Source organism: Brachycentrus maculatus, unplaced genomic scaffold (genome assembly GCF_059751285.1).
Source record: "Brachycentrus maculatus isolate JH-2025_06_01 unplaced genomic scaffold, ASM5975128v1 h1tg000635l, whole genome shotgun sequence".
NCBI lineage: Eukaryota > Metazoa > Arthropoda > Insecta > Trichoptera > Brachycentridae > Brachycentrus > Brachycentrus maculatus.
The window spans coordinates 227,494-245,000 of NW_028281371.1; the positions used below are offsets into that span (position 1 = coordinate 227,494).

General features: G+C 29.7%; 1 protein-coding gene across 2 annotated transcripts in view; it reads right to left on the minus strand.

Moving 5' to 3' along the window:
- LOC148300904 (uncharacterized) overlaps positions 1 to 17,507 on the minus strand; it is a 103,066-nt gene that overhangs the window by 66,470 nt on the left and 19,089 nt on the right. Inside the window, exon 1 of one of the 2 annotated variants that reach the window (XM_088274147.1) lies at positions 15,570 to 16,193. The exons of the other annotated variant lie outside the window; for it this stretch is intronic. Within the exon in view, the coding sequence (XP_088130273.1) occupies positions 15,570 to 15,618 (49 nt within the window). The 5' untranslated portion in view covers positions 15,619 to 16,193. Of the gene's footprint in view, positions 1 to 15,569; positions 16,194 to 17,507 lie in introns of those variants that run through there. 2 annotated transcript variants of the gene reach the window in all.

Here is a 17,507-nt window from a genome sequence, read left to right on the forward strand (position 1 = left end):
ATAGGAGATAATCCAGATTTTGTGAACAAGTATTTGGACACACTCAAAATGTTTTAAATAAAGATGTTTTATTTAAATCTGTGTTGGGAACAGGAGGGATTAAGAACGTAGAGGCTCATTATCTCTAGGGAATAATGACGGAAAAGGTGAAGGGTAGAAGAGATCAAGTAGGAGTAGTGCTACCGCGGTTAGTGTGGCGAACTTTGAGCCGGAGGCTCTAGGTTCGATCCCCACCCTGTCACAAAAACGTTCCTATTTTCAAACGTATGCCTGAGCGGTGTGTGATTGAATTTAATAATGATGATAAAAATTATAATTTTGGAAATTTTAAATAGTGCCATTTAACAAAAAATACTACATCAAGGGCGCATCACTGTGATATTTTGTGATACATCGTTTATTCAAGGACAAAATAATTACAAATCTTAAATCGAAGGTTTAACATTAAAAAAAATTGTGGGTATAGAATTTCATTATATTGGAATCAATAGTTATATGTGTGTGTGTACAATAAATACGTAGGATGAGTTCATAAAACAAAATTTACTTTATTTAGAAGTCACATGTCTTAGTGCCCTTAAAAGTAATCACCTCCCCGACGCACACACTTATCTCAATGGGGTATCCACTTTTGGAAACAGTCCTGGAACTCTTCTTTGCGATGTCCTTCAGCTTCTTTGTCGCTTTTGCCTTAATCTCGGAAATCGTCATAAGTCTGACGTCAGTCTACGTATTTATTGAACAAGCCATGTATATACAAATAAGTGTAAGAGAGTATGTATCTGTATGTTGTCTACTCGTACTAATATTCATATTAGTATAATTATATAATATCATATTTACAATTTTAAGTACGTCAGAAAAGATGGTAGTATAAAAGTAATGACTATTTTTATTTCATTCAGCTAATGAAACAATTATTTTAACGATTCACGACAGAGGATATTTTTAGAATATTAAATGTATTTTTATATTGATCGAATGACGAATGCGAAAAAATCGGGGGTTATTGAAAAACAAAAGTGTGATGTTGCGAAATGATGATGAAATGTAACGCAACATCCGAGTGTCACACCTGACAAGCTGCACGTATTGTGTTAAATATAGATTAGAGAAGCGATTGTCAACCTGTGGTATGCATTCCACCGGTGTTACGCGAGTGGATAGTTGGTGGAACGGAAAAAATAATCAGTGATGGAGGACATTAAAAGTAAAAAAATCAGATATAAAAATATCATTTAAAGTATTATTTTATACAAATAATTTCATTTAATGATACGTTATTTCATTTCTTCAATTTTACAGTCGTAAAAATGCATAAATTTGCGAATGATGCGATTTACCGTGGATTTGTTAAAATTTGGAGAAGCTTTTTTTTTAGATGGGAATTGCATTTATTATTTACCTCGCTTATTATGTACAAGGTTTATAGATCATTTAGTAAATTTTTGTTTAACAAGTTTGAACGATTATTTTTTGACATCTCATCAAAGATGAAGAAGAATATGGAAGTCTGGGCATTTACGGGGCTGACGACCGTCATAGGCTAGTACCACTTTACACACGTGTAACATTCACCAATTCTACCCATTATTGACGACCACACTACTCAAATTCTTGGAAGTTCTATATATGAACCAATTTAGAAACCTTGTTCTTGAATCACTAGAGACATCTATTGGTGAGATGAAAATATAATATAATATTCTTCTTCATCTTTGATGAGGTGTCAAAAAATAATATGAAAAATAACTCATATAATTGGAGATAATCCAGATTTGTTAACAAATATTAGGACACACTCAAAATGTAGTTTGAACAAATTCTGGTGTTTCATTTTTAGGTATCAAAAACGAAAAGCAATCGGAACACCTTTACTACCAAGTAATACGCAAACTAAAAAAGGTTGGGAAACGCTGGATTACAGCTTTCTGTCGATTGCGTTTCCATTGTTCGCTGCAGAGATAAGAGACTAAAGTGAGCCGTTGAAAATCCGTCAGACGTCACAATAGACAATTTCACGGAAATCCCTGCTCGAGAAATCAGCACAGCTTCATTAAATAATCGGACTTGTTGCGAATCTTATTAATAATTTATCGCGCCTTGTCATTGAATGTCACTCGGGTGGTGTTATATTATTGACAGGTGTAATCATTGACAGGTGTAATCATTGACACGTGTTGCCATTGTGAAAAAAGAATAATGAAAAACAGAGATTTCCCCACGTAAGTGACATTTCATTCATAATTTAAACAATATACATACATATGCTACAAGTATATTTTCTTTGCTATACATAGTAAAAGTGGTGATTTAAAAAAAAATAATTACCCAAAAATATTATATCGTCGAATCGCCTAATCGATATAAATAAAAATGTTGTAAAAAAGTAAGAATGTTTGTTCAAAATCTTAAATCTTCAAAACTTGATCATCTTTTAACATAATGTTTCATTCAAATACTCGTGTTTTTTTAACGGGTTTTAAGGTGTTTTCACCTGTGAAAAACTTTTTTTTTTTAACAGCATTTTTGACAGCAATGGCAGCGCTATCTGTTGAAAGAACCAGCAGCACACGCAATACTAAACGTTACTCATGGCGGATAGCGCGTTTCTCGGCCGCTAAAATATTGTTTACCCACAAGCATTTTGATTAAACAAATTAGAAATGTACGCTTTATATTATTCTATTCTTTTAACCAGATTGAGCCACACCACAACTGGCTGGGTACAGCTGATATAATATAATTTGAATCGATAATTTACATAGTTAATAAATTAGTACTTCATTTTATCAAATTAGGTCCAACGTCCGCCTCCGTAGTGTAATGGTCAGCACGCTCGGCTACCGTTCTGGAGGTCCCGGGTTCGATTCCCAGGGGGGCTTAATAAATATAAGTGATTTTTTCACTGTAATATTTATTCAATATTACCCTGGACTAGTACCTGAAGCGGAGGGCTGATCACCTTTCCTTCATGTGTAAACGATCAAGATAACACTGCGTTTATATAAAGCAGTGCCCTATGCACCATTAGGGTGCGGATAAGGGTATTATTATTATTATTACGTTCAACCTAATTTCATCCTTTGTTGGAAAATTTTAATACGAAATACAATCATTAATTAATGTATCGATTTTACTTTCAAATTGCGAAAATAACATTATTCTTCATTTCACTCATAAAAAGTAGCAATAGTAACCTATTTGGCTCTCCGGGAAATTATCACGTTTTATTGTCCACATGTGTTACGGTTTCACTCAAATTTCCGCGAAAGCCTAGAAAAGTGGCATAAAATATGAGTTAGCGAAAGGAAGCCGAGACAATACAATAATAGAAGCATTGTTGTGCGCCGGTATTTTCCACGAAAATCATTTCCCTAATTTTATTTCACAAAAGGGTTGCCAAATGTAGACCGAATCTAACAATATGTCGGAGTTTAAAATTCAATCACAATTACCCTAACGACAGCCAATTTTCCCAAATATTATCATTACCTACTGATGTTTTGTGTTTGCCAATATTTCATAATGCTTATCTGAAATAGTAATCTCGATTTTTTTGTAATATCATAAAATTCTTACAATTTTTTCATATACTCGTGTGTTAAAAACAATTGAAATATAAATAAAGATACGATATTTAAAATGTATTTTAAAATATAATATATTTTTGTCTAAACAATATGTTCCAACTATAAAGATTATATTTTGAATGTTTTTCGCAGATTTTTTGCGGCACATTTTATAAGCTTTATAAAATTAAAATAAAAACTTTGCTTTAACCACTTTTTATTGGTACACTTTTTCCAACCGGTTTCGACAAGAACCTTGTTATTATCAGGGTTTATGTACTAATTCTAAAACATTGAAATACTCATAGTTAGGTTATAGTTAATTACCCTTCCATTACGATACCGAAAACTTCCACGCACTCCATACACCATATAAAAATATATATTTAAAAAAAGTGATTTAAAAAACGGGAAAAAACTCCTAAATGACGAAATATGCTTAGCTAGGGAAAGATTATACTTAGCTAGGGAAAATATGTAGTTGATTTTAGTTTAAGCAAATAAAAACCTATCAGCAAAAGCTAAGCTAGCAGTACATAACAGAGTCCTGATAACTACTTTTATATTTGCAAGTGAAGCATGGAGTTAGCAAGAAAATAATTCAAGAATACTTAATGCAGTCGAAATGGGATCACTCAGACGAACGTGTATGATAGATGTTCGAAAGGTGAAAAAAACATACAGATACAATTTTAAGAAGGTATGTTCAGACGATTTGGGCGGGTGGAACGAATGAGTGAAGGCAGAACAGTTAATCAAATTTATGAAAGCGAGTGTAGTTGAAAATAGGAGCAGACGAAGACTGACGATGATCAAGTGTGTCAAATACTTTAAAGTGGTCAGGGCAGGAGTTTGAACAATTGTGGGTACGTATGAGGAGATGCATGAATATGGAAGAGGCGAAGATTGTTTGTAAAAGACATAGTAGTTTGGTATTCTATTCTCTCTGCCTCAACCTGAATTTCAAATTTGTTAAAAATAATGGATTTAAAAAATGGGAAGGAACAGTTACAAGAGTTGGTGTATGATACAACTTTATATTGTATTTGAAATGTTATTTTATAAAACTTCATACATTAATGATATAGATTCTACTTTATTTTGTTTTAATTTATTTTTGTTTTGTGTAACTATGGATTTTTTTATTTCTTATTTTCTTAGAGCATTTTACAAGTTTTAAAATACGAGTATTTTTTAAAATAAGATTTCTAAGTATTCATATTTCTAGACACTACTAAGACTAAAAAACTTTATTTTATAATAAGTTATTGCAGCCTAACTCAGAGCAGGTTTTATTAATTATACCTAGTAAGGACAGACAGTGTCTATTACAAAAATCTCATACATAACACAAAACTAAATATAAATAACAAAAAAATAAAATAATAAAGTCAACAAAACCGAAGTAAAACAATTAAAAGAAGTTAGAGGAGTTAATACAAAAAAAAATCAAATTAACTTTGGAAATATATGATGATTCTTATTTTTTTTATTGTTTCGGCATTTACTTTGTGGTTAGACATGTTAAAATGATTAAGGATCACTTATTTTTATACCACTTGAGTTTATTAATGACTACTAATTTCGGAAGCTAAACTTCCATCGTCAGGTCTGAATAATTACTTGAATATAAAATAATAAAAAAAACTGTTCTATAAATAAGGAGAGGGGTAAGTTAGGGGGTGTTGATGATTTTTAAATGGAAAGAGTGGTCATGTTATAAAAAGGAATAGAACAAGGAAATGACACTTTAAAAGTACAGTTAGATTGCGTTTCGATTTAATTTTCTTAGTAAATTTCGCTTGATTACGCTACATTATGTAGGTTCATACTACACGCTATTCCCACATACGAAATTACATAATTCGTAATATCTACTTTTATTAGGTTACACGAGATAAAATAATAATAAAAAGCTCTTCCGATCATATAAATACGTTATCGTTCTCTTTTGTTACTCATCTTCAAACTGTGTACATTTCCACAGATGAAAATAATGTGAATACCATAGAAATTATTATGAATCACATTGTTACAGTACACATCCGGTGCTTTGGTTTTTTTAACTTTCGATTTTCACATGAAACGGTTTTTATACGGTGTAGCGATATGAATGTAAAGTAAGCCAATAGGATTAACGGAAAAACACATATCGTGATAAGAGGTCTAGACTAGGCAATAAACCCACTAGGAAAATCGTTCGCAAAAGGATAATATGTACAGATTTTTTTACATTCACTACATAGTTAGTTACCTACGTGGTTAAACATTTTATCTTACGATACATAAGTAAGCACACAATGACAGTGTTTTCTTAATATTGTTTTAGTGACTGCTCGCGAAAAATCACTAGAATTCTTGTTCATTAAATAAACAACACCACAACATACTCCGGCGATAATGAAGATTTTATTTAATTTAATATTAGTTACATAGATGTGTACTTATATTTTTTATCGTTAGGGAATTTCCATTTGAACTAGAAAAACAAACTAAGAATTCCAAGGCAATTTGGATCAGTCTTTCTAATCTAAACATTCATATTACCTAAAACTAACTAACTCACCATCACGCCGCTTCCCCGTAGGGATAGGCAGAGAGACTAGAATGCCATACCACCCTGTCTTTGCAATCAGTCTTCGCCTCTTCCACATACATGCATCTCCTCAACATACCCGCCTTTCAACTCCTGACCCGGCCGCTTTCTAGTATTTGGCATACCTGATCATGACAAGTTTACTTCGGCCTTCCTCTGCTTCTTTTTCCAACTACATTTGCTTCATAAATTTCTTTAACCGTTTTTTTCTGAACTCATACGTTCCACATGTACAAAATATCTCAACACACCTTTTCTAATTTCATCGATAATGTTTATCTCAGCCCTGCATTCTTTCCTTATTTTACCATTCAAACATCTATCATACGTCGTTTTTCCGCACATTCGTCCGAGGGATCGCATTTCAAATGCATTCAGTCTGCTTTCATTATTCTTTTGCCAAACTCATGATTCGCTTCCATACATAAGCGTTGGAACCAGGACTCCGTTGTATACTGCCAGTATTGCTTTCGCTGATTTAGCTATTCATATTACCAGATTTGAAAATATTTATATAATATCCTTCATTTTATAATAGCTTCGTTTTTCGCATTAAATAATGTTTGAGTAGATGACTTCATTGGTAAAGAATTTTCTCTTATCTTACGATGGTATTGTCTTTGTCAACTAGAATTGTAAAACTATAAAAAATTAACGACTGCAATAAATGACGTTTAAAAATGCACCTAATCCAAACACTATGAATATTATTTTATTTTATTTGTTCGGGAATTGTACAGGTTTACATATAAAAAAGTATATAATTAACAATACTTACATTAACAATAATAAACATTACATTACATTAGTAAAAATAGTTACATTAATAAAAATAAAGCCAATAAAACAATTCCACATTAATGTTATAATAACTATTAAAAACATTCAGAGATTTAAAAAAAGGGTATGGTATAAAAAAAATAGATTTTGCAGGAAGAAGAAGGAAAGGAGAGGAATTAATGAGGGTGGTTAAAGGATTTTTTCTATCTTACCAATTCATTTGTACTCGATAAATAAATTAGTAAAAAAAAATAATAAAAACATAAATTTTGCTCAAACAACTTCTCAGAAATACTTCAGATACTAGAATTAGCAGTCGATAGACTTTCCATCTGTGTATTGCCACCTATCGCTGTATATGTGATTAAAGGTCAATACAAGCAAGCCTTGAAGTGTTTGCACTACCGATGTTGCCAGATTAAAAAAAAATACTTGAACATTGCGAACGCTCGAGTTAGGTGACTAATAAAGCAAATATTGGTAGGTACCTACCGAGTTCGAATAAGTTCATCAAATCTTTTGAATGACAACCTCTAACTTCGAGAAGTTCGAAATTCAAGTTTGAAATTCGTTATAAGTGAGGTCGTGGCTTTGCCGCTTAAAACGCGAGTGTTTTTGCCTAGAATTCTCACTCATGAATTACATGAAATTATAGTAACTTTAAACATAAAGAGTAAATCCACTCACGAGTAGGCATAGGCTATGAAACTTAAGTTAAAGCCTGAGTAGGGACATGATAAACGGTGTTGCATAAGCCGTAGCTAGATTTCTAGAGTCACTTGGACGTAAGGTAATTTTAAAAAAATGCCGCTTAAAACCATGCTGGTTTAAACCATGCTGGTTTTGGTAACGATAAAAAATATCAAATATAAAAATGTTTTATTTTTTTTATTTTATCAATATAACAGATTAGTATCCTCTGTTTTTTTTATAAATCTTTGTGGAAATAAAACATAAATATTTTTTTCATTATTACGTATTAATATTAGATCCTTATTTTCCATTTCATTTTTATTTTTATAAATTGGAGAATGGGGATTTTTAGAACACCTTCATTGTAGCGAATCGAAACATGGAATATTTTTATAGTTTTGTTTTTTTTTTTCAATTTGATACATGCGTTAAAAATTGAAAATTGAAACATTTTTATTGATTTTTTTTTAAAAATACATATTTAAATAATACAAAATAGTTGGTAAATGTACAATACATTTTAAATATAACGTTTCTTAACGTTATTTTAACATTGTAGAAAATACAACAAATAAATGTACTAGTTATTGCATAAACTTGATGTTTAAAAACTATGTTTTTTGTACAGATTGATGAAAAGTGTTGTAAACAAATTAAACATAAAATGACGTCATATTGCAGAGAAGCAAAAGATACATACCATGACATATCGCCCACTCCTTTCAAGAACGTCATAAATAAAAAAAAACTTGATTTTTCAGGAGAGTGATTTTAAAGTTTAAAAATATAATACAATGTATTAAAAATAAATATCAAACCACTTATTGAACTTTTTACTGTGCAACAGATCTTTTTAGGTAAAACCTGAAGGTTTTTTCTCCATTTGAAAAATATTTAGTATATTTAAAAAAATAATTAAACAATACCTTTTCTTCAAAATGCATAAACAACACTTTCTGGCCTGTAGCGGGTAAATGTTAAGTTAAAAATATGCCTCTTTTGCCGAGATATAGTACATTTTCTGGGCATTCCGAAAACATGCACAACTGAAAATTGACGATTTTTGATTTATGACGTTCTTGAAAGGAGTGAGCGATATCTCACCTTTCCCCTTTAAAAAAAAGTTTTTTTGAAACACCACTTTCTGTTTGAAAAAATCACATCTCTCAGATATTTTGAGTATTTTCCTTCAAAAATATTGCACAGTCGGAGAGATGAATTCTCAAAAATACGATAGATAGTCTTAACCTATAGCGCGAGGCTCTTAAGTGCGAAGCCCTGCACAATCACACTTGTCACATATCGCTCACTACTTTCAACAACGTCATATATCAAAAATCGTAAATTTTCAGTTGTGCATGTTTTCGCATATTTTTAACTTAATATTTACCAGCTACAGGTCACAAAGTTATGTTTTTGTGTTTTTAAGAACAGGTATTGTTATTTTTTTTTAAACATACAAAATATTTTTCAAATGCAGAAAAAACATTCAGGTTTTACCTAAAAAGATATATCTGTTGCACAGTAAAAAGTTCAATAAGTGGCTTGATATTTATTTTTTATACATTTTATTATATTTTTCATTCATTAAAACCCTTTTCCGCACCCCAATGGTGCATAGGGCACTGCATTATAAACACAGTGTTATCTTGATCGTTAACACACGAAGGAAAGGTGATCAGCCTTCCGCTTCAGGTTCCAGTTCAGGGTAATATTGAATAAATATTAGAGGGAAAAATCACTTATATTTATTTTACCCCCCCTGGGAATCGAACCCGGGACCTCCAGAACGGTAGCCAAGCGTGCTGACCATTACACTACGGAGGCGGACATTATATTTTTAAACTTTAAAAACGATCTCCCAATTTTTTTTTTGTTGATATATGATGTTGTTTTTTGATATATGACATTGTTGAAAGGAGTGAGCGATATCTCTAAAGAAGGCCCTGACTGTTGTGATATATGCTTCTAACACTTGCGCAAGTCCACAATATGATTTAAAAATAAAAATACGTAATATTCCATTTGATCTCACTTTATGAAGAGGATTTAGTTTTTAAACACGGACGTGTTGTCGGTGGTAAGGACTGGTTATTATTACTTTGTAATCAGAATGTTTACAAATGATTTAGCGCATGGAGACTGACCTTCCATGACTTACAGTAGGTACTTGTGCCGTTCGAGTATACCCAGTTTGTATGTACTACGGATTAATCTGATAAAGTCATCGCCTTGGTAATTATCGCGAGCAAATGAACCCTTATTCGGCCAGTCACCTCGTTATTGCTAGGCATTTATGTATAGCGCATATAATACCATAATTATGCTAATGTTGTCGGATGTAGAAACCATGGGAGACCGGCAAAGACATGGTATAAACAGGGGTGGTATAAAATCCGCGCTAATAATGAAGAAAACTTAACAATGGATGTTTTTATATATCCTCTTTGCCATTTTAAGCCGGAAATCGATTCTTTTCCATCGATTTAATTTTCCCAACAATAATTGATAATGATGCTGAATGCATTAAAAAAACAAGTCACAATGGATATTCATAAATACTGGTATTGACCGAGTAAAACTTTTATAAATATATATTATAATAATTATAACTGTATGTGAAAGTGTATTTATACAAATTACGTTAGTGATAAAAAAAATACAAGATGAATCTGATGTATCTACTCTTCATATTTCGAGTGCAATAATTAGTATTATGTATATTGTAAAAACAAATACACGTAAACTAGTTAAATAGGTGAAAAAATAAAGGTTGATAGTAGTAAGTACTTAACAACGAATTGTATTTACACCTAGTTATTATAGATAAAATAGAGTGTTATACTTAATATGTATTTGTAATTCAATTTACTATATTATATTTATGTATATAGTGTAGAAGATGAGCGTTATCATATTTAAACTTATTATTATGACGTCATGAATTGGCTAAGGAAACAAATGCGTATATATAAATATATATATATATATATTATATATATATATATATATATATATATATATATATATATATATATATATATATATATATATATATAAATATGTATATATTTATCCGTACAAAAATTACGTAAATAAATTATTAAATAAACATAGGTACCAATATGATATACATATGTACATTACTAAACCAATCCTTGGTATCCTCTTCATCTTCTTAAAAAATTAAACTAAGCGACCAAACGACGCTTCTCTGCAGGAGTAGTACACAGAGAGTATAGAATGCCACACAAATCTGTCTTCAATTTTTTTAAATCAAAGCAATATGAATGATCAATCATGGGTGGAGTGGTGAACGTTACACACATGTTTAAGGTGACGACTTAACGCAGCCAACGATTCGTCGTTAGCCTGGTAAATATAATAACAGTAACTGTAAATACATTCGGGATACCTATAATATATCTTGATAACATTGCTTTGTGAATTAAATCTAAACTTTGTGAACTTATAAATATTTGGGAAACTATTTTATGTATTGTTGAATAATTTATGAATGGATTAATACAATTCAAAAAACAGAAAAGTTCCTTCTCGATCGTTGCACAATTTCAGATATAAAAAATATTGTTATAGTGAATGCGATCATCGTTCATGACCGATTTTGAAAGAATCAAATACACGCGTGGGTCAAGGATAATAGCCAATGGTACGTAAGTACTTGGCAATTTCGATAAGGCTACAAATCTCGGAGAGTATGAATGGGATATGAACGAGGGTGAACACAGAAACTTCGTGACCTTCTGAGGAAACTTTCATTAGTGGAACAATGCACATTTTACACCAAGAAATACTATATCTACTATTCAGTGACCTCATATCTAATACTATAAGATATAAATATTTTATAATGCTTAAATGACATTCAAAAATAATTATAAAACATTTAAATATTAGTAGATTTTTCTATCCATAAATAGCCAGTCCGAAAATGCAGAGAAAGCAATGGATAGTTGCAATCAATTAAACAACTAATACTGAGTTTTATCCGCACCCAATGGTGCATAGGACACTGTATTACATGGATGCAATGTTAATATGATCGTTTACTATACCATATAAGGCAATGTGATTGCTTATCCTGGACGGGTGCCTGAGCTTCAAGCAGCAGTCCACGGGAATATTAAAAATGAATTATGTGAAGTTAAAAAAAAACACAAAATATTCATTGTGACACCCCAGGGAATTGAGTCCAGGACTTCCAGCAGGGTAGATAAACGTACCAACTGCTATACAATGGAAGCGGACAATATATTATATCAATAAATAATATGGTTCCTGAGTATCGAAAAGAGTTGGCACTCCAGACGAATTGGTTGATCTCACGCTTCTATCAGCTATAACAACTGGTAAAGGTAAAATGATCTTACCAGTTTGCAACCAGCACACTAAATTTGGCGAGTGTGCCTTTGCTGTTATAGTACCGATGGCATGAATGCAACAAAGAAAAGCGTATCAAAAATATCAACCATCGAAATAAATCTTACGTGTATCAATGAAGATTTCTGCTAGCTTATTAATTTCAATTCGAACTTAAACTCGATGTCACCTACGAGGTTTAAAAAAAAACAGTTATGTTTTAATTTGAGTAATTTGGCTGTCAATCATGGATATAATGGTGAATATTGCAATGACAGGTCGGAAACCCCTGTAAATACTCAGACTTACAAATGTATTTACATTTCAGGGAACAGTTTCAACTGTGTTGAGAAGTGAATGAAATCTTAGAAATAAAATACTCTCCTTATCGTTCATCGTTTACTTTGTGTAATACCACTTTTGAAAAAACCCTACTTCATGACTGTCGGTTTTGGAACAATTATTCCATCATCAGGTCAAATGGAGACTGACAAGCAATACTTGTAATATACAAAATATCTTAGAAATAAGATTAAAATACTCGTGTCCATCAAGTCGTCGTGTGATACGGTAATTGATACTGATTGAAATGCAATATAATAATATATTTTTTTCATTAGCATTGTCCGCAGCCAATAATGGAATAGTATCCACTTACGTCACTCGTTCTTGTCAATTGATAAATATTTCAGAATAATAAATGTGAAGACTGACTCACATGAAAGCCATTATAGGATATGTGCTAAGTATAAATTCATACTTATTACATTCTAACATCGTTCCATGAAGTTTTTTTATATATATATATATATATATATATATATATATATATATATTTATATATATATATACATATATATATATATATATATATATATATATATATATATATATATATATATATATATATATATATATATATATATATATATACATATATATATATATATATATATATATATATATATATATATATATATATATATATATATATATATATATATATATATATATATATATATATATATATATATATATATATATATATATATATATATATATATATATATATATATATATATATATATATATATATATATATATATATATATATCAGCGATTTGTGTATACATATTAATTGATTTTATTTTGCAGAACTCCATATTTATGTTATACTTTGAATTTATAACTGAAACATTGATTTGAGTTTACTAAAATATTAATTTTATTTTTCAAATAAAAAATCTTTGACAATTGTTTCGCCTTGTTAGGGCATTTTCAAACTAACGTCAACATTAGTCAGGCGTTGGTTTGAAAATACCGTAACAAGGTGAAAGAATTATCCAGTTTTTTTGTTTTAAAAATAAAATAAATAATTCAGTTGACCTAAATCAGTGTTTGATTTAAATACTTAAAGTAAATTTGTGTAAACATATTATAAAAATACTAAAACTTACTACTAATTACTATTAATAAACTAACTGGTACTCGACATTGAAAATAATTTCCATGAAAATATGTTTGTGCAGAAGATGTAGAGATACATTTAAAAATCATGTTGATAATTTGATTTGTCCAGGCGAATTAGCTGTCGACCTCAAAAAAATAGTTATCATTTTTATTTGAACAGTTTTTTACAGTACTCTAACCGTTTTTTGTAGAAAAAAACACAGATCAGGACATATTTGAAGGGGTGGTGGAGGGAGCGGAAACCGAAGAGGGGGGCTTTTGAGAAAACTTTTAATTTTATTCCGGGATTTGACGTAAAATATACTTAATTCTGAACAATAAGCAAAAACTACACATCTTTGTACAAAAACCGGGAATATCAAGGTGATAAAATAGTATTAAATGTTTAAATATCTTAGAACAAACAATAAAAGATTTTTAAATAAATTTAAATGCAATAAATATAAATTATATAAAGTACTTGGAAACGGAAGAGAATTGTAAAAAAATATGCAGATATTTGACCATCAAATTTCAATTAAAAACGCAGATATTTGATAATTATGACTGTGAATAAATTATTCATGCATTTGCTTAAATTAAAGAAATGCTGTTAAAATTATTACTTCCTTTTGCAGGTTTTTTAATGCAAAAATAAGTGACTATTGATGGTTTTCAAAATAAATCATATGTATGTACAATACGTTTTGAAAATTTGCTTTTCATCAAAACTTTTATTGGCTTATAAACATTTTAAGAGGAAAACATTTTGTAGTAGGTACACATCGTCGCTAATTCCTAACTACATAATTGTAGCTTTTCAACACTTTAATAGCCTTTTAGTTACGAACAGTTTTATTTAAATCTACTTAACCTGCACGCACGCAATCACTAAGTAACATTCACCATTTTACAGATATCAGTTATTAAAAAATCCTATCTCTAAAATAATAAATAAATCAATACAATGTTAAAACGTAGGTTTTTACTCTGTAAAGAGAATATGAAAGTTTTAAAAATTACAGTATTCGAGCGTATATTACTACAATAACCCCAAACAAACAAAAAACTCTATTCTGTAAAATTTATTTTGTAGATATGACAGTTTGGGGAGCGGCGATAAAATTGATCTGTTCAAGAAGAATACAAGGAAAAATGCTTAATTAATGCCAAATAAATTACTTTTTAAACCAATGCGCAATGATTGTAAATTGCATCACTTGGATTTAATCATCTCTATATTTAAATGCAAGAGTCTTGTAGGAAAAATACCTTTGTTTTCTTGTCGGAATTATTAAGTGTTTGAAGCGAATTTTACATTACATATTTTGTATGCATCGAAAATAAATTTATCCAATATTAGCGGGAATGGTACTCTCATTATAGTAAAGAATAAATAAATATATATATAAATATATATATATATATATATATATATATATATATATATATATATATATATATATATATATATATATATATATATATATATATATATGTATATATATAATATATATAATATATTTATATATATATATATATATATATATATATATATATATATATATATATATATATATATATATATATATATATATATATATATATATATATATATATATATATTTATATTTATATTTATATATATATATATATATATATATTTATATTTATATTTATATATATATATATATATATATATATATATATATATATATATATATATATATATATATATATATATATATACGCAAAGAAAACACTATTTTTTTAATTAATTAAACTTGTTAAAGGTTAGTTAAGATTTATCGTATCGATTTATCGAATATAAGTAAGTATCGAAAATAATAATTAATTTTAAACTGGTTTCAATTTATATTGATTTATAGAGACTGCTCATTGTTGAACCGAAAAGAGTAGTTTTCAATATAGATAAGAACACTTTAATATAACAGATATAATAAAATGTGAAATGATTTTTCTATTTTTTTAATTGAAACCATTATTTTGAAACTTCGACTAAACGCACATAAAATACATACCTACAAACATATATTTACGATATTTTTTTGTATATTAAAGAAGTATATTAGTCTTACCCCCACAAAGTTTCTTGAAAAATCCAGTGAACTTGTTGCAACAGCACATGTCAAGTATAAAAATAAAAGTTTAAACTACTGTAAATTTAAAACTAAACAAATTTATATCTTCTTCGTATAAAGTCAGACTTCTTTAATCAGAAAATAAAATAAAAAACACTCCACAAATAATCGAAAATATAAAGAAGAAATGTTTGTTTACATCGTGTCAATATTCTTATCGATACTCGAGTGTCAAAAAAGGTTAAAAATGATCATGACATTGGTCACATCATTACAAAACTTCAGTTAAACACAATATTTCGCAATAACTCGTAACACAGCACATGGAAATTGTCGAAAGAAAACCGTTCACCTTTATCACCGGCGGCAATATGAAAAACGGCACTGTCGCACACAATTTTTATGTAATATTTCTGTATCAATTAGCGGGAGTGATTCCTGCGACTATTTTGAGAACAACGATTCGCGTCGCGAATATACGCTCGTTTAGAAATGGGCCGACCCGCAGACGTCCGCGCTGCGACGCGCTGAAAGCAAAACTGAAACGAGCGAATCTAAACTTGCTCTACACTGAACTACCTTCTGCTAGCGCGATAGGCCGTGCAGTACGGATACAACAATACATAGCGTAGGTACCGACACCGCTATTATTGGTGTATACCGTACTATTTTATAGACTTCATTGCTCAATCAGTGTAAGTCCGTATAAGGCTTAACAAAGATAATGAGAGTTTTGATTAATGTATTGTCACTATTAAGGAGGAACCCGCAATCTTCAAATTCATAACTCGAACGACCGCGTTAGAGTACGGACGTCTTTTAGGGCGCAATTTTATTTTTTAGGGTTTTTATTAAAATTGGACTTTTTTAAAGAATATAATTAGAAAACATACTTTTCCACTTTTTAACTCCTTATATTTCAATTACTCTTTTCTACAGAAAAAAAAATTTCAGTACAAAAAGGGTATTTTAAACAAAAAATTGAATTACGTTAAATTTTACCTGGGTTTAAAGAAGATTAAAAGGCTGTTTAATCAAAAGCCCGTAACTAAATTTTCTTTAAACCCATTTAACGTAGAAGCATTTTTTTGCTTAAAAAGCTGTTTTTGTATTGTTATTGTTTTTGTATATATTAGTTAATTTTAGGTCCTTTTGTTAAGCTTTTTACAGATGAAATAGTGTAATAATGTTGCGTTAGGAAAATGTAAAGTAATTAATGTACTCTCAAATATACAAAGTCAGTATACGACCGACTGCGCGAGAACCCATACGTGTTGTCTGCGCACATTTTTTTAAGAATATATGTTGGAATTTGGTTCAAAAATATTTTTATCACGTTTTTTTTTTAACTTTTCCCTTTCAAAAACTTTTTTGTATTCAAAACCGTATATTTATTTCGAAGATTTTTTATTATTTTTAAATACAAATTCGATATTTTAAGCAAAAACTGCTATTACGTTAAACGTTACCTGAATTAAGAAGAAAATTAAGTGTCAGGCTATTAATTATCCCAACTTAAGGGACAATATGCGATAAATAACAACTAAATTATCTGTAAACCCAGTAACACTTGATGTAATTAATTTTTTTTAAATACCCCTTTTGTATTGAAAAAATGAGATTTCCTAAAGAAAAGGGTTATTGAAAGACAAGGAATTATATATTGTATTTTTTTCTCAAAATATACTGCGAAAAAGGTCAAATTACGTCAAATGTTACCGGGGTTTAAAGAAAGTTAAGTTGCAATTTATCGTATATCGTATATATATTATCATCATCTTCTAAAAGCAGCGCCTTGTTGTGTCAGCCACTTGTCTCTGTCAGTCGCCATCCTCTTGAGCTGCGAATAGGAGGAGACGTCCATGAGCCGCTTCAAATCCTGGAAGTATGAAGTTCTTGGGCGGCCTCTTGTTCGTTTTCCCAAGATTCTTCCTT